Raw genomic sequence first — 26,484 nt, forward strand, 5'->3', positions numbered from 1 at the left:
TTCGAGGGTGGGGAATTCTCTTAAGTCCGTTCTTTGGCTGGTCGAAACAGGAGAGAGTGAGGATGAGGACAGGGGAGGAGATGAATGGCTACTGTGCGGTGATGTTGCAGTTTCTGCTGCCTGCTTAGTCCTTGCAGTTGGATCACACTACCTCCGTCCTTGCGGTTGCAGTTTCTCCCCATTGTTTCATTGCATTGCCAAGGCAGAACTTTTACTGTTCTTCCACACCACCTCACTTCCCGGAGGACGCACTCGGCCACATTGTCATGCTTGCCAATGTAGTGAGCATTAAAAGTCGGCAAATAATGGAAGCACACAGCTTTCTGCTTCCCCTGCAGAGATGGGCAGAAACCTAGGGAGCTTGTGCTCCCACGCTATGACAGATGCAGGGTAGAATGGGCCCTCATGAGCATGATGGAGACCTGATGCTGGTGAAAAGGTTGGTGACGACACCCAGAAAAGAAAAAAGTGGCTCTCTAGCTGTTGGATAGTGAGGAAGGATTCCAAGTAGTCCTCATCCATTCTGGTTTTCCACTGTCCTACGATATAGCATCAAAAGCGAGTGAATCTATTCTAAATTATATCATATAATTAGTTATTTTTTATATTTTAATCTCTATATTTTTAAAAATTATACTGTAATCTTTATATTTATGAAAATAAAATATTTAATTTTATTGTTCCTCATGTCATTAATTTTATTATCCAAAATATCACACAGATTATCATGAGTAAAAAATAATATTAAAAATAATTTTATAAAGTTAAAAATCAAGAAAGAGAGAAAATTTTTGTCAAATTACGAAGTGAAATAATCGATAGAAAAGATCTTTCTTGTAGTTTTAGTATCATTTTTGTGACAACACGTCTGATATTTTCATCAACAAAATTAACGATATGAGAAAAAATAAAATTAAATGTTTTATAAATATAAAGATCCTAATATAATTTTAAAAAATATAAAAATAAAAATCCTACATATATAATTAGCTCCAATATAGCTGCTCAACCTTCATTCTCCAAGGTATACCTCTTGTTCTTAAGATGATATGACTTCTTTTCACACCCTGAATTCAAGCTTTAGCATATATGGAACACCAAAGAAAAAGGAACTATGATATATTGGATCTTAGCATGGATTGATATATTGAAAGACTGGTCTGCCCTTCCATCTTTAAATAAACGGAATTATGACCCATCCATGCACTTTTACTATCTCTACAGTCTATCCATCAACAAAAAAGAATGGAATTATGAAGCACAAATCATCTCATTAGAGAAGGGGTGCAGTGACAGATTGAAATATGAATTTTAACTACTTTAATTTCTGTATATCCAATCGCATTTCTGCCTCTGCATATCTTACAGATAGCAAGCCAATTTGTTTTATTCATAAGCGAAGGCAAACCCACATGATATCATTTATCATACAAATAACAACAATGAGGGTGGATCAGTCATCTTCTTCTCCTATCCCTGTAAGGTCCCTCACTTTCTTGATCCTTGAGGAGGCCAAGAAATGCAAGAAGACCAAAAAAGAAGAAACCACCCGACCAGTGGTGCCATCCACCGCCACCTCCACCTCCACCGCCATCGTCATCACGAGGTGGAAATCCTGTACCCCCATCATCAAGCTCCGGTGACTTTTCCTTCCCTGAAATCCACATGGAAGCATCCAATAATTGTTATCAACAAAAATATAAACACAAGTCAAGTCCTTCTCTAGTGCTAAAATGATTGAAACAACTTGGGAATACATATTTACGTTGATTACCTTGGATGGGAGCAATAGTTATCGTCGATGATTGGCGTGTGACCGTCTGCGTCTGCTCTGCAGCACATCTTGCGTTCTGCAGCACATATTCCAGTGCAATCAGAAGCTGTAAGATAACTAAGAACAGAGAGACTGACAAATATTCCAGTTTTCTACATGGTCAATATTCGAATTCATGGGAAAGCTTATTGTCTGAAAATCATTTGCTACCAAAGAGAAGCACAATGAATAAGACCAACTGAATTAACAGGTATTAGTTTTAAATAGGTTCTAAAACAAAAAAGTTCTTTTTTTCTTGTTGGCAGTTGACCTTCAGCAATTAAACTATGTTAAAAAAGACGGAACTGAAAGGGCCAGATATAGCCAGCAATAGGTTAAGTAGCGACAGATTAGGGTGCAAAGATGAATAAAATAGTCCTGCAATGGGGATCATCATGCACTCTGCACAATATTTTAATCCTTGTAATCAAAGATAATAGCAGGCAAATTGGCAGCTATCAGCTGGTATACAACCATAACAACATGGAACTGTTCCCAACTGGTGATGAGAAAATGTCGGATTGGAGAATGTATTCAATTCTCAGAGAATAGCCATTCGAGTGTTCTATAATGGATTGAAGAACTTAGATGTTGGATTGGAGAATGTGTTCTCTGGCTGTAAATATAAATCAAGTATTTTTGTAGGAACCAAAATCTTTGATGTGATGCATACAACTGCATGGTGATAATGCAGCATTCCAAAGATGAAACTTGTGCAAAAGACCAACCACCATTAACATTTATGAGGGCCCATACTATACAGCTAAGAAGAGCTGGAAAAGGGAAGAAAACATCCAGAGCTACTTCTGGTAAACCGCTAGATGCCAAGAACAAAAATGAACCATGATAATACAGAAAGATTAGACTGAGAATGCTACCGTTATCCTTATCCCTCGAAGTATGTCATAAGACTGAGAAATCTAAACCAGAAATGCATCAGTAGGCTAAGATCCAAGCTAAATTTAAAATTGGTCTATATCAGAGCTTGACGTGGCTCTGTCACAAAATCTGGTTTATTGGGCCCGAGATTAACACTCTGTAGTGGAACATAAATTTGACCTAAGCAAATTCATAGACTTCAAAATCCAAAAAAAGATATCAACCTCTACAAAACTTGGCAACCACACTTCATAAAGTACAACAGTGCTACCTGAAATATGAGGACAATTGACTGCTTCTTTTCTTTTCAAAAAGAGTTTTAAAACCAGTTAATAGCAGTTGCACTTACAGACTGAGAGAGCAACCTTACTCTCTTTACATTGTTGTGAAACAAATTGGCATCATGTGACAAGGAAACTATTACCTAGGACTTCTTTCCTTACTGAATTAGCTTTCAGCAAATCAAGGTCATGTTTCAAACATAGACTCCAGACAATAGCCTATATGAAGGATGGACCTTGTGGACAAAACGAACAACAGTTGCAGAGTAAATCAAAAAAAGAAAAAAAAATGCTGAGTTGTGTTTTCTTCAATATGACAGGCAAAAAGTTGATGAAAGTTTATCATGCACATATGCCTGCATGACAACCCGTGAACAAAGTTTGGAGAATGTACCACGCTAGCAGCACATATTAGTGACCTAGACAGCAGCCTCCCAGCTTCTAGTTTAGATTGTCTACGTTGAAATGGTTGACACTTGATACATGGTAATGAGAGATTAGGCTTCGCAAGCTGGGTTCTCAGGCAAGTCCTTGTTTTCCCTACATATCATAACCACAGAGTTGGTTACATCAGACATTATAAAATTCGATGCTCAAAAACAGAAACAAGAAACCAGCAGAATAAATGACAACATTCTCCACTGCCTCTTTGGAGGAAGAAAGTTCAGTAGAATATTAAAGATCACCGTTAATGATGTTAAGGTCCTTTCCTAGTACATGAACACCTAACTAAAACAAAACTTTGACTAGTACAATATATAGCCACCAAATCTTGGCTTGTGTATTATATATGTTACAACAAAAATATCTTCTTACATTAGTCTATCCAATGCTCCGAAACAATAAGTAATTCATAAATTTTGTACAAAAGCAAACGAGAGATTTCTTTATTAGTTAAAAAGTGCAACAACTACAGCTACAAAAAAAAAATGCTGTACGTAAATTATCCCAAAATACCAAAAATCAAGCACAACCAACAATAGAAGTAAAAAAGCAAGATAATCTGGAGATATCCAAAGCACAGAATAAGCATTTTTATTTTCTCGTCAACCAATCAACATGGCAGTATAGAACTATAAGATAATACGATGACATACCAAGATATCTATCATCAGTAATGATTGGCGTGCGCACAGCAACAATTGATAGAGAGGTCATGCTGAAAATTGGAAGTGAAAGAAACTATCAATTCATCAAGGATAATGGATGAAACCAGTCAACAAAACTTATGAGCAAAAAGACCAAAAACCACAAAAAATGTTGAAGAATAGAAAATAACTTAAGATGAACCACACGAAATATATGTATATCTTGATGTGACCTCTCTTAAGAAAGAAAGAGACAGAGCTCCAATATTTGTCTACGTTTCAGGCCTTTTCCTTCGATACAAAAAACATAAATGAATAAACAAAAAATAGCACAAAAATCAAGTGTGTAAGATCAAACACATTTGAGAATGACCAAAACCGCAAATTCAGTTTTTAGAAAAGAAAAATCCAATTTGTCCGAACCAAAAAGTCAAGAATAACTAAAGAACCAAAGCACGCCAAGAGTCTCAAACTCGATATACCAATCGGAATACCGCCGCGGAATTCAAGCCTGAGCGGCGGAGAGAGAAGGGGGCAGTAGTTCGATGCAAGAATCCCCGTAGCCCCAGAAAAACGAAGCAAAGAAAAAAGACGGAAAACCAGCTCGACCAAAGGAATCCAACTTGGCGGAGGAGAAAGAAGAGGAGGGATCACATACCTTAAACTCCCCTAAAATCACGAATACCTAAGAACCGAAGCACAGCAGGAGTCTCAAACCCGAGACAACTATTCGAATGCCACCGCGGAATTCAAACCCGTGCAGCGGAGAGGGAAAAGGCAGTAATTTGATGGAGGAATCGCGGCAGCATCAGAAAAACGAAGCGAAGAATAATGACGGAAAACCAGCTAGACAAAATGGAATCCAACTCGACGGAGGGCACAGGGTCGAGAAACCAGAGGAGGAAGAGGTATCGCATACCTTGCGCTCCTTCGCGGAAGAATTCGCGGAGTCGTCGAGCGGCCAAGCGCGACGGCAAAGACGACGAGGTCAGAAGCTCCATATTGCGGACCACGTGGTCGGTCCTTATACGGAGATTGAAACCGACTTAGTGAACGGTTCACTTGGACCGGTACAGATCATTTGGGCTGGGCCGCAAGAGGCCGATCATGGGCCCAGCAATAGATAGTAGGGCCCGCTCCGAGGCCCAATAAGATAGATGACTGGCCATATCATAATCCCACACATAAGCTTAAGTTTTTGGTGGAAATAACAGTGATGGAAAATTTCAAGATAGCATCTGAGTATCGCATTCCATATTCAAGTCATCGATCAATTTGATTTGGGTTTGAGTCATTTGGTAAAGATTAAATCTTAAGGAAAAGATTCAATTTATATCAAGTAGCTCTAACAGGTTAAATATTTTGAGTCAATTGCTTATACTCAATAATTAATGAATCAATTATCCATTAGGGGTACGATGAAAGACTTAATTGGAAAGGAATGAGGTTATACGACGTGTGAATTATATTGATTTGCGATGAGGACACAATATGAACTATACATGTCAATTTTAAACATCAGTTTAGTGTTAGATACTTGAATTAATCCATTACATATTGAGGTATTATTTTTTGCATGCACTATATTGTTCTATAACAATTGATCTTTAGGTGCTTAAGAGACAATATAATATGTTTATGACTAGATATATATTACTCTATATAATTAATTATTTTTAGTATTTCAGTTTTTATATTTTTAAAAATTATATTGAGATTATTATATTTATGAATGCAAAATATTGAGATTCTTATACACTGTTAAAAAGATAATTTTATAAAATTAAAAATTAATAGAGAGAGAATGAATGTGTTTGAGTAATAAAGATAAATATTTTACTTTCGTAAATAAATATATGAATATTTTTGAACGTGTAAGGATCGAAATACTATATATAATTAATTATAATATTATGTAATATGTAATTAACTCACATATTTATGATTGTGATATCATTACTTTTAACATTATAATTTTATTCTTAAACTACTGTGGAGATGGATATCAAACTCATTGTTGAGGATATGAGGTTTTCCATTGGTTAAAATCTACTCCAATAAAAAGAATTTATCTTCAATTGAACTTTTACAAATCTCTTCAATAAAACCACCGCTAATCATTCTCTGAAAAATCAATGCTTCATATTGTATTTTATATATAGTTTTATCATATTAGTAAACATTTAATTTATATTAAGAAGCCGTTAAATATTTCGAGTCAATAGCTTATACTCAATAATTAATGAATCAATTATCGGTGAGAGACTAAATTGGAAAGGGATGAGGTTATACGATATGGAAACTATCCCTAAATTGAATCTCATATAAATTATAAAAAAAATTTACATTCATTATGTTATTTCATACCAATTGATTTGGAGGTGCATGCGATACAACATAATATGTTTAGAGTTAATTATATATTATATTATATAATTAATTATTTTTAATATCTCGATTCTTATACTTTTAAAAGTTACAAGTAAACATTCACATTATCCGCTAACTTCAATGTTTGAGAGATTCAGATGCCTGTCAAAAAGATAGCACATAGTGGCTATTTTTTATCATCCTAATTGATGGATGATTATTGCATCTATCAAGTGCTTGATGTCAAAAAAAAAGCAAAGAAAAACAATATATATATTTGTCTTATGTAGCTATCAGAACAATTCTCAATCTAAGCATCAAGTTGATCAAGAGATGCATGAATTACCAAATTCAAAGTTGGAGAAAATGTCATGATCTGTTAACTATGCATACAATATTCCAACCACATTAATGTCCTAAAAAGAGGGTCAAAGTTACAGTAGAAAAGTTCCAATTGGGCAACACTTTATTGGTACATCTGTATATCAAAGTATGTTGAACCATGTGAAGGAATAGTTCATTGACAAAGGGTTCCCTACTTTGAGCAATTTCATGTTCAAAGTTTGGAAAATATCATCAAGTTCTAAGGAACAATTTGTTTCCTTTTTTTGTGCCTCAAAATCTTTCTAGGCTATGTTTAGTTCATCTTGAGCACTTTATTAGAATAAGAAAATAATTTTTTTTTTTAGGATATCTTCTTAGGGTTATTTTTCTAGAAAATACTTATATTTAGTGTTTCTCAAGAACATCTCATATTTTATTATATTTTCTCAAACAATACCTCTAAATTTAAAAAAAAGTATCTGAAATATTCCTCAAAATTTTCTCATCAAAAATTTTTGCTCATTTTTCTATCGGTTAAAATATCCCTCAAAATTTTCTTGTCAAATTTTTTTGCTCAATTTTTTATTAGTTTTCAATTGTTATAGTGTTTTCATTTGATTCATTTATATTATTTTTTAAAAACATTTATAATATTTTATTGATTTACTAAAAATATTGTAAACGTCATTGAAAAATATTGTAAGTGAGATTATATCATGCCTCTTTGATTGTTATCGATCATAGACCATTGTAATATTATAATTTTAGACTTCTAGTTAGTTTGATTGAGCTTATAAGTATATTTAAATCATTTACAACGCTTTCAAGTAAGTCTTATAGTATTTTTGTTGTGACGTTCAAAAAAATATTGTAACATATCAAAAATACTATAATAGATAATTTAAAAAAAATACCTCCATATTTAATTTACTCAAATTTAAGGTGCTTTATTTGTAATAATTCCTAATTAAAGGAAGATAAATAAAAAGGTGAAGATTAGTGTTGGAAAATAAATTAAAATTTAGGATGCCATAAAAAATAATCAACTCTTTTCTTGATTAGTTGTGTGTGTATATATATATATATATATATATATATATATATATATATATATATATATATATATATATATATATATAATGTTTCTTGATGAAATTCCAAAAAATTAAAGAAAAATTAGATACAAGAAAAAAAATTAAAAGTTTATATTTGCCGACATATTATAATCTACAAAGAAAGAAAGGAAGAGAAGGTTAAAAATGGGCAATTAAATCCCATAAAATTGTTTGTTGTTTGCCAATTCACAGAGAACAAACGATAGATGGTCACATCAATCTCATGGAATTTGTGGATCTCAAAGTTGGACGGAATGCTATTCCCTTCTTTTGACCACCATACGCAAGTGTGTTTCGTCTACTGTCTTATAGGAGCCGTTTGGGTCTAACACGACTCGAATCCGAACCTATTGCCATCCCAATTAGCATCCGAACCCGTCATTGTTCCAACAAGAATCGATGTATGAGTGCCGTAGTCATACATATAATCTTTGCTAGGCTTTTGGATTTTATTCTCCACGAGGAGAAATGAGACGTGTTTGACGGCAATCCCCGCACGACTAACACGTGCCACTCGAGGACAAAAGTCACGTGTTGAATTTAGATGGCCAATTTCGAATTTAGACGCCTTATATTATTCTTATTTTTAATCAATCGATGACCTTTTTATATATGTTTTTACTAGAACAAACTAAATGAATATTTACAGGCTTTAAGTGTTTAGGAATATATATTAGCTTGATCGTCGAAGGAGTTTTACCATATAATTTCGATGTATATATATATATATAATTTTTTTTATTTTTTAAATAATATTTAGTTCTTGTGTGTAATTTTATAATTTTAAAATAATTTTTCAAATTTCTTAAAAAAAATCATGCACTATATTTGACCTTCTAATTATGTTATAAGAATGCGATAAAAATTTGACCATTAGAAAACTTTTACTAATATACGATGCATTATTTTTGACCAATATATAAAAATAGTACATCACATAGTAGAACTCGTCAAAATATCTTAATAAATTTTATAACACCTTTGAATTAGATTTAGATGGACATATTTCAGTATTTTTTTATTTTTTATTTATTTTTTTTAAAGATTCTCATGTGCATATTTATAATTTTCAAATACTTTTCAAATTTCCTCAAAAATATCATCTACTCATGCAATTTTTTTTTTTATATTTGACCTTCTAGTTAGGTCCTAAACACTTGATAAAAAAATTAGCAATATTTTTAATAAAAAATCTAAAAAAAGTACATTGCATAACTGGACATTTCAAAATACCCTGAAAGTTTTTTAATACCTTTGAATTTGATCTAAATGGAAGTGTTTTTTTTATTTTAAAAATTCTTTTGTTATATATTTCAAAATTATTTTTTTAAATTTTTTTCCAAATTATTTCACTCATACAATGCTTTTTGACATTTGACCTTCTAATTGGGTCCTAAGCACTTGGAAAAATTTTGGTCATCAGGAATTTTTTTACTAATATGCAATATATTATTTCTAACAAAAAATAATAAACAATGACAAAGACATATATAATATTTGTTATAACAATCTCATTGTTTTTTTTTGGCTTACATGAAAGTATAGCATGAAAACCCTTGATACATGTAATATTTTTTTTGATAAGCTCAAGAACTTAATAATAAACATTAAACAAGAAAATATACTTTAAAATATCACACTATTCATGAAAATCCTATATATATATATATAATAAGGTCTAAATAATTATTAAATGATCGATGAGTAGCATGATTTAAATATCACAATATTCTTAATTATTTCGAATTATATTTGTTTCCTTTGTAAAAAATAATATTCTTAATTATATATTTTAGAGTATGTGATATATCTCCGAAACGTTACTCATAAATACCACCAACCTTTATACGTCCGTCACTCATGTCATGCCACGTTAGCCGGCCGGCCGAAACAAGCAACAAGCGTCAACCATCATCGTCCCCGCTTGCCACGTACCCATGGTGCGGGACCCACTCGAACCGTAACCACGTGTCTTGTAGCAGGGAATCACGGAGAATCATGGATCCGTGTGAGAGGGTCCGATCAGCCGTGAAATATCTCCCAGAGCGACGTGGCCAGTTATCAGGCTCCTCTCGCAAGTGGGTCCCGCGGTGATTAGTAGCCTCGTCGAGCCATGATTGGTGGGAGGCTTAATTAGTTGGAATATTAAACTGCCTTATTTTTCCTCTCTCTCTCTCTCTCCCGCTTCTATTTTTGGAGTTTCCAAAATTTAAAACCTTCTCCTTTTTACCGATCTCGTTCTCGCATTCATCGCTTCATACATGTGATGTCGATGCAGCAACAGCAAAGACGATAGCTTTCGAGGTGTCACTGAGAGAGAGAGAGAGAGAGAGAGAGAGAGAGAGGGGAAGTTAGAGAGGGCGAAAAGACATCGTCGGTCGGCGAAGGCCTCTTCCCTTCGCCAGTCGCCTCAGGAAATCCTGATCGACTAGCGAATTCCTTCCTTCCCTAGCCTCGCTGTTCTAGTACAATGGCGGTCGCGCCTCAGGACGCCATCAAACAGCTCTCCGCTCTGATGGACGAAGGTCACACATACACACCCTCTCTCTCTCTCTCTCTCTCCGTAAATTTTAGTCCATGTTTGGTCAATTAGCTAGTTTCTAAAGGTCCGACTGAATGGTATACTTTCTGATACCGATTCTTGGTTTTTTGGGCCGAATTCTTGCAGTGGATGAGCCGCGGAAGCGTACATTTCAGGTAACATCTCTTTATCTTTCTAGATCTGCTTGGATCTTGGGCTGGTTGCGATGAATTCTTGATTCCGCGTTACAATTCTGTGTTTTCTGTGTCGAAGATGGGTTCTCGGAAGTGGTTCTCGGGGGATGTACAGCGATCTTGATGTTTTGCAAGAATGATTTCTCGAAACGTTGTTCTCTGTGATTGATCTGCTTTGTGAGAGCAGTGATACGTTTGGTACTGTCTTTTCCGATTTTTGCTAAAGTTACTGCATCCGATGAGATGGATGGATAGATTGGTCTAGTGGTTAATAACAGCAGATGCTGGTGTTTCGTCTGGAATCTACATGTTCTAGGAGATACTAAGTTTATTACTGGTTCGATCTTGCAAAAGAGCTTGGCAAGCCGCTGAAATCGAAATGGGAAAGCAATGTGCTCCTCGTTGGGACGGAGAACAGAGCTTCTGGTACATGTTCCTGATAGCATAATATCTGATGGTGTCCCATATCCCAAAATAATCACACATTGGTTGTGTGGTTAGGGGCTTGACCCGTGTGGTTTTGGGATTTGATCATGATATAATTCGTCCTGCTGGGATTTGTTGCAGTGTAGAAGCTTTTAGTGTTCAATTGCTTGTTGAACTATTATAATTTGAACCTCGCTCCTAGTGTAGTATAGTGGTCTTAGATGTTGAGATTTCTTCGCTAGTCTTCTTCTATTCATTGACTATTAGTATATATATACTATATTCATTAAAATTATTGTCTTTGTTAGAGACATCTTTCTTGCTAGAATCTAACCAGCCATCTCTCTATTATGACTTCCTTTTGAAGTGCCACAATTTGTAATAAATATTGTCAAATGGCTGTTTATTATGTATTTGATGCTTTGAAATAGATTTTACAATATCCTATCTATTCACCAAAAGAAGAGCATATTCACCACCATTTGTTCTGTTGCCGGGACATTAATGAATAGGTAGACTACTAAACCTTGCTAATCATATTGTCCTTTCCCACTGTGCTTTTGGTCATTTTGTGCATACTGGGTGAACTGGCATTACAGTATCTTCTTGTAAGTGATGACATCTATGGCCAATACTGTTTCCACAATTGATCATATATATTAATTGCTTATGGAATGGTGAGGCAGCTACTTCTGATACTTGATAATGGTTTACTCTTGTTCTTTTATGAGCATCTGCCATTCAATGAACTTGAAATGTGTCATACTCATAATAAACAAATAATAATGTTTATTTATTATTTTCTGATGGAGATTTTCAGGAAGAAACAATAACAGATAACTTCTGATTTCAGTGCTAGTTATTGCATTAGTATGTCTGGTTGTCTGTTAATCCGTGGCTTAAAGAAAAAAGTTATTGTGCTTTTGCTTCTGCCTCTATCTCTCGCAATGGAATAGTGGTCCCTCCCCCATAATCTTCAGGTTTTGCATTTGCTTTGTGTTAATGCTCACAGGTTGCCTTTTTTTGTATGTTTGAGAGCTTGTATTATCATGTCTTATAAATAAATGTTGTTTTTAGATCAAAATCCCTTTTATTTATTGAGAAAAAATGCTTCATGAGTTGATTATGTGGATGGTGACTTCATGTTTCGATTGTTTCATTGGTAGAATATGCACCAGGGATATCCAACAGCAACGTTAGGGCGCTTTCTCAAGGCCAGAGAGTGGAGTGTTGCCAAAGCACATAAGATGGTGTGTCTATATCACCTAGTTGTATTGCTTTTCTTTTGTCAATAAGAAAACTAGTAACTTTCTTTGTCACAGCTGATAGATTGCTTAAACTGGAGGATTCAAAATCACATCGATGACATCTTGACTGTGAGTTGTACCCTTTATTTTTGTTTGTTAGAATTGTTGTTATTTGATGAAATCCCAGTCAGTTCATCAATTATGACATATTATACATATTACATAGTACAGACTGAAGAATGTTTCTTATTTCTGTACTTCATCTTATTTGCTAGTTGCTTACAATTCTGCTTTAAGTTGGCCACATAGTTTTGTCATCATTAAAAATCATTACACAAAAGAAGTTTCTTAGATCTGTAAAAGCAAATTGTACCAGATGCTACTTAAAAGGTTGCAAAAGAAAAAGGAGAAGTCAAACACAAATGATGAACATTGATAAACCTAGTATGCTAATTCACATTGATTTTGAAATTCATTTTGTAAAAACACTAATCTGTTGTTTCACTGTTTTAATGTGATGCTATTTGAGTGTAGAAACCTATAATACCAGCGGAATTATATAGGGGGGTTCGTGACTCGCAACTTATCGGATTGTCAGGATACTCAAATGAGGTATTATCTTCTTCTGTCTAAACCAACTTTAATCTTGCTATAATCATGCTATTGAATGCCACTGGTGATAACTTCAATCATGTGCCTCTTGAAATCCCGCAACTTTGTACTGATTTGCTGCATGCACAAAATTTTTTCCATATCATGCCTTTCCCTTCACCTCCCTTTTAGATGATGAAGTAATGGTCATTTAGTATCAATAATGAAAGATCGTGTTTTTTGCTTAACTTAGTTTGAAGCTTGTTCTTTCACTTAATCAGCAGTAACAAACTTATTATTGCAATCTTGGTAATTGATATGGTACTTTGACTTTTTTGGAAAATGGTCCTGGGATTGTGCAACATTGGGAAGGGGAACAATTACAAGTTGGGGAATGAATGGTTATTCTATCAGTAAAAGAAACCATGTAGAATAGTTGGAGGGTTTAACTGTGTTGGCCTTTCTGTTTATATAGAACTAAGTTCTCTTTCAGGTCTCTGTAGTTTTGTATGTGCCAAGAATTGAAAGCACCACATGCCAATTTCTGCAACATGGGCAAACACAATACACGCCTTGCCCCAGCAATCTAAACCAGACGCATCTCAATCTGTGCTAGTTGTAGCTATATATTATTATGCACAAGCATTAACCAGCATAGTATATAGTATTGTATCTTGTCTATGCTCTTATTCTTTTATTATGCTGCATAGTGGCTCTCACATTTGCATTTTAACCCATTGTATACTCCATTTTTTCAAGTTGTTAAAGATTTAATTATTCTCTTTCTATATTGTTGGAAGACTTTGAGGACTCATTCTTCCATAATATTAGGTGCTGCCAAACAAGGTTGGCATTTTATTAGCTGGTTAGATCCAAGAACACTCGCATACAGCAATGTGCAATTACATATACTGGTACTAAGGCAACAACATTTACCTCATGCACCATTTCATTAGAATTGTACTCACCATTTAGTTTGCAGCATTGTTCTTGATAAAGGACAAGATACTTGAAGGTTTCCTGTTTTGGTGCATCTCTGATTATATGGAGACTTGCCTACATACATGCCTACCTGTTCTCTATGGATTACATGGGTCCAACTTTTAAAAGTTTATCTGCTTTACACGTGGGTATTATTAGTTGCAATGCCACTGAGACAGTACAAAATTGAGACAGTGACATCTTTATATTTAAAACACAAGCTGAAGTAATTTCTCTTTAAACTGTAATCCTTTGTGACTGTCCACTCTGGCTCCATCAAAATTTGATGCATTTCTGGAAGCAGGAGATTTTGCTAATTTGTTCAAGAATATTTGTCATGGTAGGATGTGCCGAACCCAAGAGACTTGTAGGATTATTAGTTATTTTTCTCACGTTGGTACTATATGTACTGTTTGTTACCTGTAAATAGGTTCTATAATTCAGATCTTGCAGAATGACTTCATTACTTCATAAAACAGAAATCTTCCATTATTTTTGACTTTTCTACTTGTCATGCATATGTTTTCATGACCGTATTGAAATACTGTGCATTAGTGTTTGTCAACAACAACAAGAGGTTGTAGACAACTGCTTGAGTTGGCCACATGGATCCTCTTCTGCTATTGAGCTCTTTTGAGGGCAATATCAGTAGTTAAACTAAGAGGCATCAAATTCTTTCTTCCAGTGCTGAACAGAGTCTTCTCAGGTCTTGTCCATATATCCTCACATGATAAATTTTGACCTGACTTACCTTGCCTAATTGATGCATTTATAGTCAATGCATTAGTTGTTCAAATCAAGTAAAATTTAAATTATTTCCTTGTTTGTTTTCTGGAAATGCCTAAGATGCTTTATGACTCCTACAAATAATAACTATTTTTAAAAAATGTAAACTATAGTTAGCTTACTTTTCTCCTTTACCTCCATTACAGGGGCTTCCTGTTTTTGCAATAGGTGTTGGCCTCAGCTCATTTGACAAAGCGTCGGTGAGATTAATGACAATTCCTTTATTTTAGAGATGTTGTTTCTTTCACAAATTAGAGTGCAGAATACTCAGACAAAACTGTGGCAGGAGAGTACATCTTTTTATGCTGTAGCATTTACTGGTCATTATTTTTTAAAGCATATTTCTGAGACATCATCTGATTTTCACAGGTTCAAGATACTCTTTTTGTTTCTTCTTTTGATTTAGATGGAGCTACATCTTTGCTTGATGTCGTGCTTAGTCGGTTATACTAAATCATCTGTTGTTGCTACCGATGAGCCTTTTTATCAAGAATAGAGTCGCAAACACAAAAGGACAGATAAGAGGGGATAGCTACAGCTAACATCGGATGTTTTCTTAATTTTCCAAATGTTACATGACTTACCACTATGTTGGGAATATATTTATATATATGTATATATGTATATATATATGTATATATGTATATATGTATGTATGTATGTATGTATATGTGTGTATGTGTGTATATATATGTATGTATGTGTGTATACATACATACATACATACATACATAATTACATACATATATATATGTATGTATGTATGTATGTATGTATATATGTACATGTATGTATGTATATATATATGTACATATATATGTGTGTGTGTATAGTTCTCCTGAACATTCATATTTCACAGGAATATTAAGCTTATTTTGTCAAAGTAGAGATAAATAAAAGGGGTACCCTAACCAAGAAGATGAGGTATTCCTATTATTAGATGTCATTCTCAAGAAATTGGGTTATTTGTCAAAACCCACCACTGTAACAACATTACATGAAATGAACTGCAAGATCACTTCCTGATTGACATATTCAGGTTTCCATTCTAGATCAACCAATGTATTCTGTATATAGAATCCCATTCAGATATACTTGCAGCATGAGTTGTGTAACTGTGTGATAAAGAAAAGTAAAATTTTCTGCTCAGCAAGCAAGTTGATTACAATTCTTGGTTAAACTTGCAGATGTTTTTACATAGAAATTTTAGAAAGCTAGGACAGTTGTTTCTATTTTTTGTTAATATTTAATCACCTGTTTATTGGTTTCATTTTAGGTAAACTACTATGTGCAGTCACACATTCAAATCAATGAGTATCGAGATACTGTAATATTGGTATGTAACATTTCTTGTATTCTACATGGTTGAAGCACATGCAGTTCCACATTTTCATTTTCTTTTTCATTCTTTTATGGTAGCCTGCTGCAACTAAGAAGTATGGGCGGCATATTGGGACATGTGTGAAAGTTTTGGATATGACTGGTCTGAAGCTTTCGGCACTGAGCCATATAAAGGTACGTTCTCTTTTGTTTTCAAGGTTGAATGTGTTGACACACTTGGTTGTGCTTGTTTACGTCAGCTGTAGAATTTTGTTCAAATCCCCCTTCTGGAGCTCTTAAAGTTCTGCATGACAGTCAAAGTGTTTCCTTTTAAACTGTTTAATGGCAAGCTTGATTTTTCATCTTATTCATGACTACTTTAGATTGATGGTATTACAGAGATGGTCCAGTTATTTATATTTTCCATGCTGACTTTGTTCAGGGTAGGCTGGTTTGACAAAGCAACCTCTAGCTGTGGTCTGAATTGGCTTGGAATTATGCCATGAGATGGTGTTGACACAAACCAAAATTTTCACACAACAGCTAGCCAAATCAAAATCTTGTATTAAGCCTGAAAGACTAGAATATAAAATCTAAACTCAAGTCCTGTATGAATTAAAATATTTAAGTAATTTGCCTTGTCTGTGATGTTTTTTGTACATAGGTGGTCAGATTTCTTGGTACATAATATAAGAAGCTTATAAAATATGCATTAGTTTTATATATACAGAACAAGATACTTATGTTGCTCCAAATCAGGTGAATGAGGAGAAATCACAAATTTCTTTCTAATAGCTTATTTAATGTTCATTAGACAATTTGATGTCATAATTACTTTACTGCATTATGTTATAGCACTTGTCCACCCATCTGATGGAGCTTCTTTGGATCTTTGCATCCTTTAGTTCCTTGTGGTCTGTTTTTTATGTATTAAGTTCTATGTTTAGTTAAAGTCAATTAATTGCTAACTTCTGGCAATGTTCCCTATGCAAATACCTCTGGAAACTATTTTGATTGTCCTTCTTGTTTTGGTTATGAGTGCAGCTATTAACCATCATATCTACTGTCGATGACCTTAACTATCCTGAGAAGACAGAGACTTACTACGTAGTTAATGCTCCATATGTATTCTCAGCATGTTGGAAGGTAGGTGAGAGTTTTCTTAAACATTTGTTCTCATCAAGATAATTTTAGAATACATACTGCATTCTGATTATTATGCCAATGGTGCTTGCTGTTTCTCTGTATGGTCAGGTTGTGAAGCCTCTTCTACAAGAAAGGACAAGAAGGAAGGTACAAGTTCTGCAAGGTTGTGGCAGAAATGAGCTGTTGAAGGTCCAAAAATTTCATTAATTCTTTTTCAAAAGAAGCATTTTTTATCTTTGACCACTAGATTTTATTACTATGCAACAACTGTAATATTTGGTGTGAATCTTTAAATGATCTCCTCAAACTTGGCATATAATTGCTTTGGAACCAATTTATGGTTGGTTTCCTAATTTAACATTTGCATATTGCAATTCGTATGATATATATGTAAGTTAAATATTGTGGCCTCTATATTTTCATGTAGAAACCGAGCACTTGATTAAATTTTGATCAATTGCACTTGCTTGTCTTAGCAGAGTGCTTATTACTATAATGTTTTATATCTCTCACTAGTGTTTTGAAAAGGCGCTTGAGCGAGGCGAGGTCCGAGTGCCTCGCACATTGGTCGGGTGACGTGCTTGCTTGAGCCCATGCACTAGGTACCTTGGGCAAGTGCCCGGTTAAAAGCGAGCAATCGAACCATATTGTCAACTCTGGTTCGATTGAATAGTAACTTAGTTAGTTCAATTGAACCAACTAAGTAGAGTAAACACTAACAGAAACAACCAACCCGCCTCGACCCACTAACAGTAAACCCTAATTACTCTCATTGCCTTCACCCACCTCTGGTCTATCGATGAATAGGTCTGATGCTTTCTCTGTCGCTGATGGACAAATCTGATGCTTCCTCTATTGTCGACGGATAGGTCTGAAGTTCCCATTGCTATAGCTTTTGTGTGCAGTTCCCTCCACAGTTGTTGCTTTCGTGTGTAGCTCCTTCCATCGTCGAGGGACAGGATTGCAGCTTCCTCCGCCACCGATGGACACATATGAAGCTTCTTGTGCCCCCAATATTGCCGTCCGTAGCTTCCTCCGCCACTATTATCGTCATCTGCAACTTCCTTTATCACTGTTGCCACTATCTGCAGGTTCCTGCATCATCGCCACTCTCTCATTCCTTATGTTCCACCATCGGCGACTCCTCTTCTTTGCCCCCCTGACCCCTCTATTATGCACTATTATAATTATTGTTAATAGTGGATTGTTAATCTTTAGAACTGATATTAAAACTATTGTTACCATATCTTCCAATAAAATAAAACTGATATTAATCCTTGGAATTGTTGATCCTATTTAGAACTACTAATCCTTATCTAGCACTGTTAATCATATTTATCAAATGTATTATATTTTTTTATATATTAATATTTTAGAGTGTCTCGCTTCGCTCGGACTGGCGCCTAAGGAAGTGCCTAGCGCTTCGAACATTTTGGGACCTTGGCGTTTAATGCTTTGAAAACACTGTCTCTGACATTGTAATATACTTAGTTGCCCAAATCTATAGTTCCGTATATCATTAATTTTTAACATCTAGAAGATCCTTTAGACATGCATTATCTCTTGGCTTTTTTTGCCTGATGGTTCTGTAATAATTACCAGCATAGAAGATATGTATATACAAACAACAGTTGCTAAGTCTCATTTTATGTCTTCCTAGTTAACTTTTTGCTCATCATCTAAGTGTCCAAGATGATATTTTTTAGATGGATTGAAGTACATATTTCTGAAATGAAATAGATGAATCTTATGAAACTATATCTTTTTATGGTATGAGAATGAAATCTACTTGAGAAAGTACAACTGATTCTTGCAAGATAGATTCCCAGCTTAAAATTTTATGGCTTGTGCATTCCATTTACAAGACGTTGAACCTTTTCTTTGACATCAATAGAAGAGGTAATCATGTTCTACAATATAAAAATTCTAATTTTGTAGACCTTTGACTGCCAATGTTGAATCAAAGGAAGATGTATTGTTTAGTAAAGAGAGCGAGTTTACATCTGAAAGCTGTAAAGTTAACCTTCAAATGAAGCAAAAAGTAAATGGCTATGTTTGGCTCACCAATGGAAACTAAGTATGCCTTGTTTGGCTTTCATTTTACTAGCAAGTGCATAGTTTTTGTACCTCAGTATTCATATTTAAATCTTGATTAAATATAAACCATTTTGAATGCCTACTTCATAAAAAATGCTAACAGTTTTGATTGTAGATAATGGACTATTCTTCTCTTCCCCATTTCTGTCGACGAGAAAATTATGGGTCATCTCGGATTTCATCTGCTGGTGCTGATGTCTGCTACTCCTTGGACCATCCCTTCCACCAACAGCTCTACAACTACATCAAGCAGGAAGCACTAACCCAGGAATGTGTATCACTCCTGAAGCAAGGATCCTTCCACGTAGATGTGCCTGGAGCTGACACCGAGGGAACAAATATAGTCAAGGCATTAGAGTCTGAGCTCCACAAGATCGGCGGCCATGATGGGCTCACTCACCCACTAAATGGTCTCCGGATCAATGATGCATGAAGATGGTACTAGATGAGGAAACCATTTGAAGCTGCACTGCAGATGTGCCTTGCATTTGTGCTGCTGAGCCTTCAACCAAATTTGTTTTCAAGTAGGAATATTTAGGGTTCCACTAGAAGTCCTTGCAATCACTTGATGCAGGCTTTGATGAGGAAGATGGAGAGGCAATGAAACCTTCTGCTGTTTTAACAAATCAGGAACAGAAAGAAGGTTGGGACTCATGTAATTCTATTGCCAGGAGACCAGTATTTTGAGTACCAAACATTGTATAGGTTTATCTATATCTATATTTTCACATGAGATGATTGAAATCATCACGTCAGATATGATTTATTGCTCCTGCTATCATCAGTAAGCAGTAGAAACATGAAGAATGAAAGCAATACTGAGATGCTACTGCTGCTGTTTCCACAGGGAAGCATATGCTATTAAATCTTACCATTTCTCTTGATGCTAAAAGCCAATCTCTTATGTCATAATTTCTGTGCCATTAAAACATTGGCCTCAGTTTTAATGTAATTTTTAATCAATAAATTGGTGCTAAATATTTCAAATAATGCATTGTTGGCTTTTGATTGATGGATTGGGGCATAAAAAGTAAAACAATTGATGATTATATATTGTTTGGTTTCTCTAAAGATATATGCAAATATGATTTGTATTGCAAATAAATGACGACAAAGAAAACCATTTTGTGATGGATAAAGAGTAATTTTATAAGATAATTTTATAGTATTTTCAATATGTCAAAGAATACTATCATGTAATATAAATATATTATAATATAATATTTATAAAATTATTATGTTGTATATTTGTTATGTATTAGTGAGTGATACTAATAAGACATTGTAATCAAGGTTCGCAATATCGTACTGATAGTATTGCTATAGTGCTACATTACTCTCGGACCGGTAACAGGCGGTCCGCATACCGGCAACTTATCGGATCGGTACGTACCGTCCGATATGGGCGATACAGTTCGGTACTACAGACCCTGATTGTAATATAGTACAAAAACATTGTAAAATAATATATTTTTTATTTTCAATAATATTAAAAAAATATTATAATATAATAAACACTTTATTTTTGTATTAGAAAAAAACCAAAAATATTAGAAACAAACCAAAAGTATTTACTATAACACAGTAAATCCTATATTTTCAATAATTATATTTTCGTATTACTAAAAATATTATATGGACCAATCTATAAGAAAAAAAATGATTGAAGGTATTTCATATAATAAAAAATATATATATTATTTAAAAAATCTGAAAATGATTTACACTTCTCGCGAATATATAAATGCGAAGAATAAGATTATTTTATGCAGGACGGTATGAAATGGCAAGTTTATAACAACTGTTATGAAGGGTGACTACATAACGGCCGTTACATCCAGCTTTTCTTTTATTTATCGATTGTGATTTGTTATTTATTTTATTATTATTATACGGAAATAAGCGCAGAGCAGAAGCGAAGCCGTCGGCGATACGAGAGAGAAAGAGGTAATAACCGGAGGCTAGAGAATTCCAGGAGACGAAGCATCAGGTGATTTATATACCAATCCCTTTCGATCCCTTTTCTGTCTCTTCTGTTATGTGGATCTTTGTTTCTGATGCTTTAACGCGGTGGATTCATGCGCTTCCCAAGAGCGAACTCGTCTTAACAGTTGATTTCTGAGTTGCGATGTGTTTTTAGGAGGAAATCAGAGGTGGATGGCGTAGATCCATAAAAGTTGTTAGCTTTTTGAGCCCTTTGGAACTTCGATTCTTGGTAGTTTGAGCTCTTCGTCAAATGGTTTTGTTGCAGTCCTGACCCAATTCTTCTTGTTTTCTACTTGATGTTGCAATTTCACGTTTGTAGTGAGCCTACGGTTGCAAGGTGGTAACCTTTTGTGTTCTTCGGTCTTCTGTTTGGAATTTGTATGCAGATGGAGGGACGCTCGTCGACGATTGCGTTCTTGGCGTTCGTTTGCTTTCTATTGAGATTGGGATTAACTGATGGGATCAGATTCGTCATTGATAGGGAAGAGTGTTTCTCCCATTCAGTTCCTTACGAAGGGGACATGGTTTACGTGTCATTTGTTGTGGTCAAATCTGATACTCCCTGGCACTACAGCAATGATGGTGTTGATCTTGTGGTACGTTTTCCGCTTCCCTTTTCTTGAAGAGCATGTGTTCTGGAGACTAGTACATTAGAATCAAAGTATATATTCATGAGATTATTCTTCTTTATCTCTGATTAGTAGTTGACAGTGACTGCTCAAGTATTGTACTTTTGGATCTAGAATGCGATTTGGAAGAGCTTACTGAGGCCATACACAAATCCATTCGACCCATTTAACTTTTTTAAAGAATCATATAAATCATTTCTGATGTGGGTTCATGAACCAAGTTAAATTAGTGAGAAAGGTTATAGCTGAACTAGTCCCTAAATGTTCTGATTTAAATGGTAGTGCATTATTTGAATAAAGAACTTGTTGGTTGATTAAAGGTTAGATTAGGTCCTGTAGCTTTCCAAACAGTATTGGAGATTCCTTTTTCTTAGTTTATCCTCAGATAATATTTAAAGTGAAAAATAACATGACTCCTTTTGACTGTCTAGTTATTTTAGCTCAACAAAATGAGAGAACCCCATTTTATTTTCTTTTATTGTATTCTTTTTCTACTTCATTTTTTGGGGGGTGCAAGGGGAAAAATATCCAAACAGCAAAATTATCTTCAACTTTGATGGATGTCTAATAAGGAAATATGGTGAGAGTCATGGTATATGATGTTAAATAAAAAAAAACAGAGGAAATAAGTTATAAGAAAATTGTGTTGATTTTAATGTATAGTATTCAACAACACATTCTTTGATGCACTTCCACTGTTTGGTATGTTTTTGTATTTTTGTGTGGCCAATGGACACATTCCATAATTTACCTGCTAATCTAACTTGTCTGGGAATTATGCCATGTTGCTATCTCACCGTTGAGTTGTCCCTATTACCCACCTACAAATAGGGAAGCAAGAACTAAGGATTCATTATTATGCCAATGATTTCGGTGATATTATGATATAGAATGTTTTTCTGTAGTAACATCATCACACACCTTCTATAATTACAAGTTTTTGCCAGGTAAAAGGTCCACATGGTGATCAAATCCATGATTCTCGTGACAAGACCAGTGAAAAGTTTGAATTTCTAGTTCAAAGGAGTGGTCTTCATCGTTTCTGTTTCACGAACAAGTCTCCTTACCACGAGACGATTGATTTTGATGTACATGTCAGCCATTTCACGCACTATAATCAACATGCAAAAGATGGTTAGCCTGCAAATGTCTTACTTCTGATGTTTGGGATGCACCAAACTTCTTGTAATGATCTTCTCTTACTGTTTGCAGAGCATTTGGCCCCTTTGCTGGAACAAATTGCAAAGTTAGAAGAAGCTCTTTACAACATACAGTTTGAGCAGCACTGGCTGGAGGCTCAGACTGACCGCCAAGCACTGGGTATTTCCTATATCTTTCTTTGGTAACAGTAACTGATTTGACTCGATAGGAGAAAACTCTTTCAGGAGTAAGATGGCTAAATTATTCTTTCCTCCTGAGCTTTATCCACTTGTCATAATTGTATTCCTATACTCCTAATAGATGGACTTATAGTGTTACAGGGAAATTGCAACTTTCCTGTGAGACATAAATGATCATGTTATGATCACATAGACATTTTTTTATGTCAATGTCTTAGCATGCTTTCTAAGTCCAAGCAACTCTTTATCAATAAGAAATGCAACGATCTAGACCTAGCTAGAATGGGCCGATAAAATTAATAGATTGTAAAATTTGCAAAACTGCACCAAATAGACTAATTCAATTTATCTCGTAGTTGATTATCTTAGAAAGAGCCTTTGCTTGGAAAAGCTTGCTAGAAATATTGTCCATTCTTTTTCTGTAACAAGGCATCTTTCTGTTTTAATCAAGATAGCTTTTGTGTTTTTCATCTTGGATAGCTTAAATATCGACTATCTGAAGATTCATTGTGATCTGTGCAATTGCAGTAAATGAAGCAATGAGCAGGAGAGCAATCCATAAGGCACTCTTTGAATCTGCCGCCCTTGTTGGGGCTAGCATTCTGCAAGTCTTTCTCTTGCATCGCCTTTTCGAGCGAAAGCTTGGCACCTCCAGGATTTAGATCTGTCTTGTTGCAGAATGGAGTTTTAACATCCTCAGGTATTAGTGTTCAACTTTGAGGATGCGTATCAGTTAGCATGATTTTGTGCCTTAGAGTAGAAAATTTGTAATCTTGTGTTTTATTTTACTGCTGAAACAGTGCAGATTAGCATTTGTTTTTATCATTTCTGATCATCCTTGTTAGGATAATGTAATGGATTGGCTATGACATGGTGTCCTTTAAAGTTTTGGATCTGTGACATTGTCATTGAAGTATTGCCAGTGCTTACAGAAATGCTACAACCTCAAGCAACTGAAACAATTCCACAAAAGCAACAGGGAAATCTGAATGAATCACAAAAGACAGAAAAAAAAAACATTGGGATGCCTGCTCCATGATGCCTCTATCAGTATGGGATCTGATGAAAGTTCAAAGGCAACCAATGCCTTCTGAATTAAAAAAGGAAAAAAAGAGAAAATTATAGTATAGCATGTCTTGTCCTCCAAATACCCCACAAGCCAGGATGACTTTTCTGAAGCCATATAACTTGGATTCTGTGGGGTTGACTTCTCATGTTCTTCTGCTTTCTCCTAAGAAAAAGAACTCAGGGTGAGTGTATTAATCTTTCATCTCATGAGCAGATTAAGTAGAACTTAAGCTAGTTTGGTCAAGTGATGTGCACTCCATGGGCTTGGCAAGAAGCACCGGGTGTAACCAAATTACCTCCTTGTACTGTGCAGGTGGTTCTTTGATGCTTCTCTACTACATACTGACAAACTATACATGGATGGGTACAGACTTATTTAAGGAATTTTGTCTCTGTTACATTTGGCCAGACTAGTAGATGGGTGCATGCAACATATTGTTGGTGTTCTACCTGTAGTATAGGACATAGAGAGGCCCCGAGTGTTGCATTAGTCACCTTCTTGCTAGTTACCTTATCCTTTAAGATACTGAATGGTTTTTGCATCTGAAGTTATGGTGTATGTCTTACATCGATCCTCTTTTTTGTCTTCAGTGATAAGGTTGCATATATTGATTCTCTTCAGATCCTGTTTTAGTGGGATCTTCAAGTGTGGGTTGTTTTTCTCCTCTTTCTTGTTAACCTTTGGCTGTTTTTCAATCACAAAAGAGTGACAACTATTTCTGAAAAATATCTCCGCTTAGTTATTCCTAACTTAGCAGACAAAGTGTTCTTTTGTAGCTTGTGTTTCATGCCAATATGTTCATAATGAGATCTATGTGATCCTGTCAATTATTTTCATGCTAACCATTTGGTCACTTGGCTACTTAAAAGGACTGCTGTGAGGCAAAGAAAGGGATAGATCATGAAGGGGAAATTGATGATGGTAAGAGCCATTCAAACTCCAAACTGATCATAGTAAAAAAATAAATGGTGGCTCATGGTGCATCAGTTAAAGCCAACCTTTCCATCCATATGAGTGAAGGAATCATGTGATATGCCACTACTTAATCTAGTCTCTTGCAGGGGTTAAGGCCATATGACATCTTCTCATCCTAATCTAATCTGAAAAGGTGCAAAAATATGACTGAAGGATCATCACTTGAGCAGGTTTAGATTGACCCTTGATAAGATTCTTGAGTGTTTTCATCCTCATCAAATCCAAACTCATTGGATTCAGTTGAAGTTGACTTCTATTTTAATGTTCTTCCCCAAAAATAATTCATAGAATTCCCAATGGCCACAGCTGGTGACACTTGCTCAAGGACAGCTAAGATTACAGACTTATTGACCTTTTTTTATTTGATGGATGAAGAATATTAAAACAAATCCATTATGATGTCAGAACTCTCAGAACAGGGGTTATGGAGATGTCTGTTCATCCCTGTAGCAGGCCATGACTAACTCAAGACAGTGTTTCTTCTGGCTGTTCCATGAGAAATTTCTTCCTGGTGATTCACACAGACACAGATGACATGTGGATTTGTCCCAAGAAAGGATAAGAATACAAGAGATGATTTTTCAGAAAACAACACCTCAACTGTTCACCTTTGCTTTCCAAGTTGGAGTTCCCTTGTCTCTGCCTGGTGCTCCCACAGGTGTACATTTCAACAATCCTCCATGCCATGTATAAAATATTTACATACTGAGATATAGATTTGTTTATATGATTGTTTGTCCCAAAGAATTACATTTTGCCTTTGATTCTGCATAAAATCCAGCAAGCAGTATCTATCAAAGCATTGTGTTCATGTGGCTGAATGATTGTCTACTGCAGATACTCTGAAAGAGATGTGACTGTTCACTCTTCAGGATCAGTATGCTTTTATTTCCTTTTCTTGAATTGTAACCATATCAATCTCTTCATTTCTCCAGTGAAACACCCATATGATTTAAAGTTCTTGATCTAATTTTTTTGACCAAATAAAAGCAGATTTGGAAAACTTTGACCTGCTGGAATGATGGATCATCATCCAAGTTACTTGAGTGATTTGCTGCCTGTTAAAGGTACATGAATGATTCAGGGAAATGCACCAGATGAATCTAAAAGCAGAACAGCAATTCACCAAATCTAATAAGGGATTAGGGTTCGATGAAGGAGCAATATATTCTTATCATCTTGTGATCACACATCAAGAGATCTCATTCCAAATATGTCTTTTGAGAGAAATAATAGTAAGTGTTCATGGAGCCATATATATAGACGAATCCGCAGTATCCGGAAAGCACGTGAGCCACAGATAAAG

At 35.0% G+C, this 26,484-nt stretch overlaps 3 protein-coding genes across 5 annotated transcripts; 2 read left to right on the plus strand and 1 right to left on the minus strand.

Annotated features, from left to right (window-relative positions):
* Positions 1-1,360: 1,360 nt before the first annotated feature.
* On the minus strand, positions 1,361-5,061 carry LOC135638178 (protein YELLOW LEAF 1, choloroplastic-like). Its single transcript, XM_065151173.1, has 5 exons — positions 4,981-5,061; positions 4,071-4,132; positions 3,368-3,513; positions 1,775-1,850; positions 1,361-1,654 (listed from the first exon to the last, which is right to left on the minus strand). The coding sequence occupies exons 2-5, from the start codon at positions 4,129-4,131 to the stop codon at positions 1,458-1,460; spliced, it is 480 nt and encodes a 159-aa protein (XP_065007245.1). The 5' UTR covers position 4,132; positions 4,981-5,061; the 3' UTR covers positions 1,361-1,457.
* A 5,065-nt stretch (positions 5,062-10,126) lies between these two features.
* LOC135633342 (phosphatidylinositol/phosphatidylcholine transfer protein SFH11-like) lies at positions 10,127-19,907 on the plus strand. Its single transcript, XM_065142697.1, has 11 exons — positions 10,127-10,395; positions 10,539-10,567; positions 12,178-12,261; positions 12,334-12,387; positions 12,793-12,870; positions 14,763-14,816; positions 15,893-15,952; positions 16,036-16,131; positions 16,981-17,082; positions 17,191-17,271; positions 19,295-19,907. Exons 1-11 carry the CDS (start codon positions 10,341-10,343, stop codon positions 19,610-19,612), a joined length of 1,011 nt encoding a protein of 336 aa, XP_064998769.1. The 5' UTR covers positions 10,127-10,340; the 3' UTR covers positions 19,613-19,907.
* A 1,124-nt stretch (positions 19,908-21,031) lies between these two features.
* Positions 21,032-24,029, plus strand: LOC135633347 (transmembrane emp24 domain-containing protein p24beta2-like). Of its 3 annotated transcripts, none has more exons than XM_065142710.1 (6): positions 21,081-21,169; positions 21,320-21,418; positions 21,552-21,761; positions 22,742-22,928; positions 23,007-23,114; positions 23,663-24,029. In XM_065142710.1, the coding sequence occupies exons 2-6, from the start codon at positions 21,416-21,418 to the stop codon at positions 23,794-23,796; spliced, it is 642 nt and encodes a 213-aa protein (XP_064998782.1). In that variant the 5' UTR covers positions 21,081-21,169; positions 21,320-21,415; the 3' UTR covers positions 23,797-24,029. The 3 variants fall into 3 exon arrangements, with proteins under 3 accessions (XP_064998791.1, XP_064998782.1, XP_064998799.1); XM_065142727.1 differs by having other exon boundaries at positions 21,320-21,394; XM_065142719.1 differs by lacking the exon at positions 21,320-21,418 and having other exon boundaries at positions 21,032-21,169.
* Positions 24,030-26,484: the final 2,455 nt, after the last annotated feature.

Source organism: Musa acuminata, chromosome BXJ1-3 (assembly GCF_036884655.1).
Source record: "Musa acuminata AAA Group cultivar baxijiao chromosome BXJ1-3, Cavendish_Baxijiao_AAA, whole genome shotgun sequence".
NCBI lineage: Eukaryota > Viridiplantae > Streptophyta > Magnoliopsida > Zingiberales > Musaceae > Musa > Musa acuminata.

Bases quoted from the DNA above. Each gene is read 5' to 3' on its own strand.
- LOC135633347 (XM_065142710.1), top strand. The intron at 21,762-22,741 runs GTACGTTTTCCG...AGTTTTTGCCAG, and splicing joins ATGATGGTGTTGATCTTGTG to GTAAAAGGTCCACATGGTGA. The intron at 23,115-23,662 runs GTATTTCCTATA...GTGCAATTGCAG, and splicing joins GACTGACCGCCAAGCACTGG to TAAATGAAGCAATGAGCAGG.
- LOC135633342 (XM_065142697.1), top strand. From the start codon at position 10,341: ATGGCGGTCGCGCCTCAGGACGCCATCAAACAGCTCTCCGCTCTGATG. The intron at 12,388-12,792 runs GTGAGTTGTACC...ATTTGAGTGTAG, and splicing joins ACATCGATGACATCTTGACT to AAACCTATAATACCAGCGGA. The intron at 17,083-17,190 runs GTAGGTGAGAGT...CTGTATGGTCAG, and splicing joins TATTCTCAGCATGTTGGAAG to GTTGTGAAGCCTCTTCTACA.
- LOC135638178 (XM_065151173.1), bottom strand. From the start codon at position 4,131: ATGACCTCTCTATCAATTGTTGCTGTGCGCACGCCAATCATTACTGAT. The intron at 3,514-4,070 runs GTATGTCATCGT...TATGATATGTAG, and splicing joins TACTGATGATAGATATCTTG to GGAAAACAAGGACTTGCCTG. The intron at 1,851-3,367 runs GTACATTCTCCA...TATGTGCTGCAG, and splicing joins TAATATGTGCTGCTAGCGTG to AACGCAAGATGTGCTGCAGA.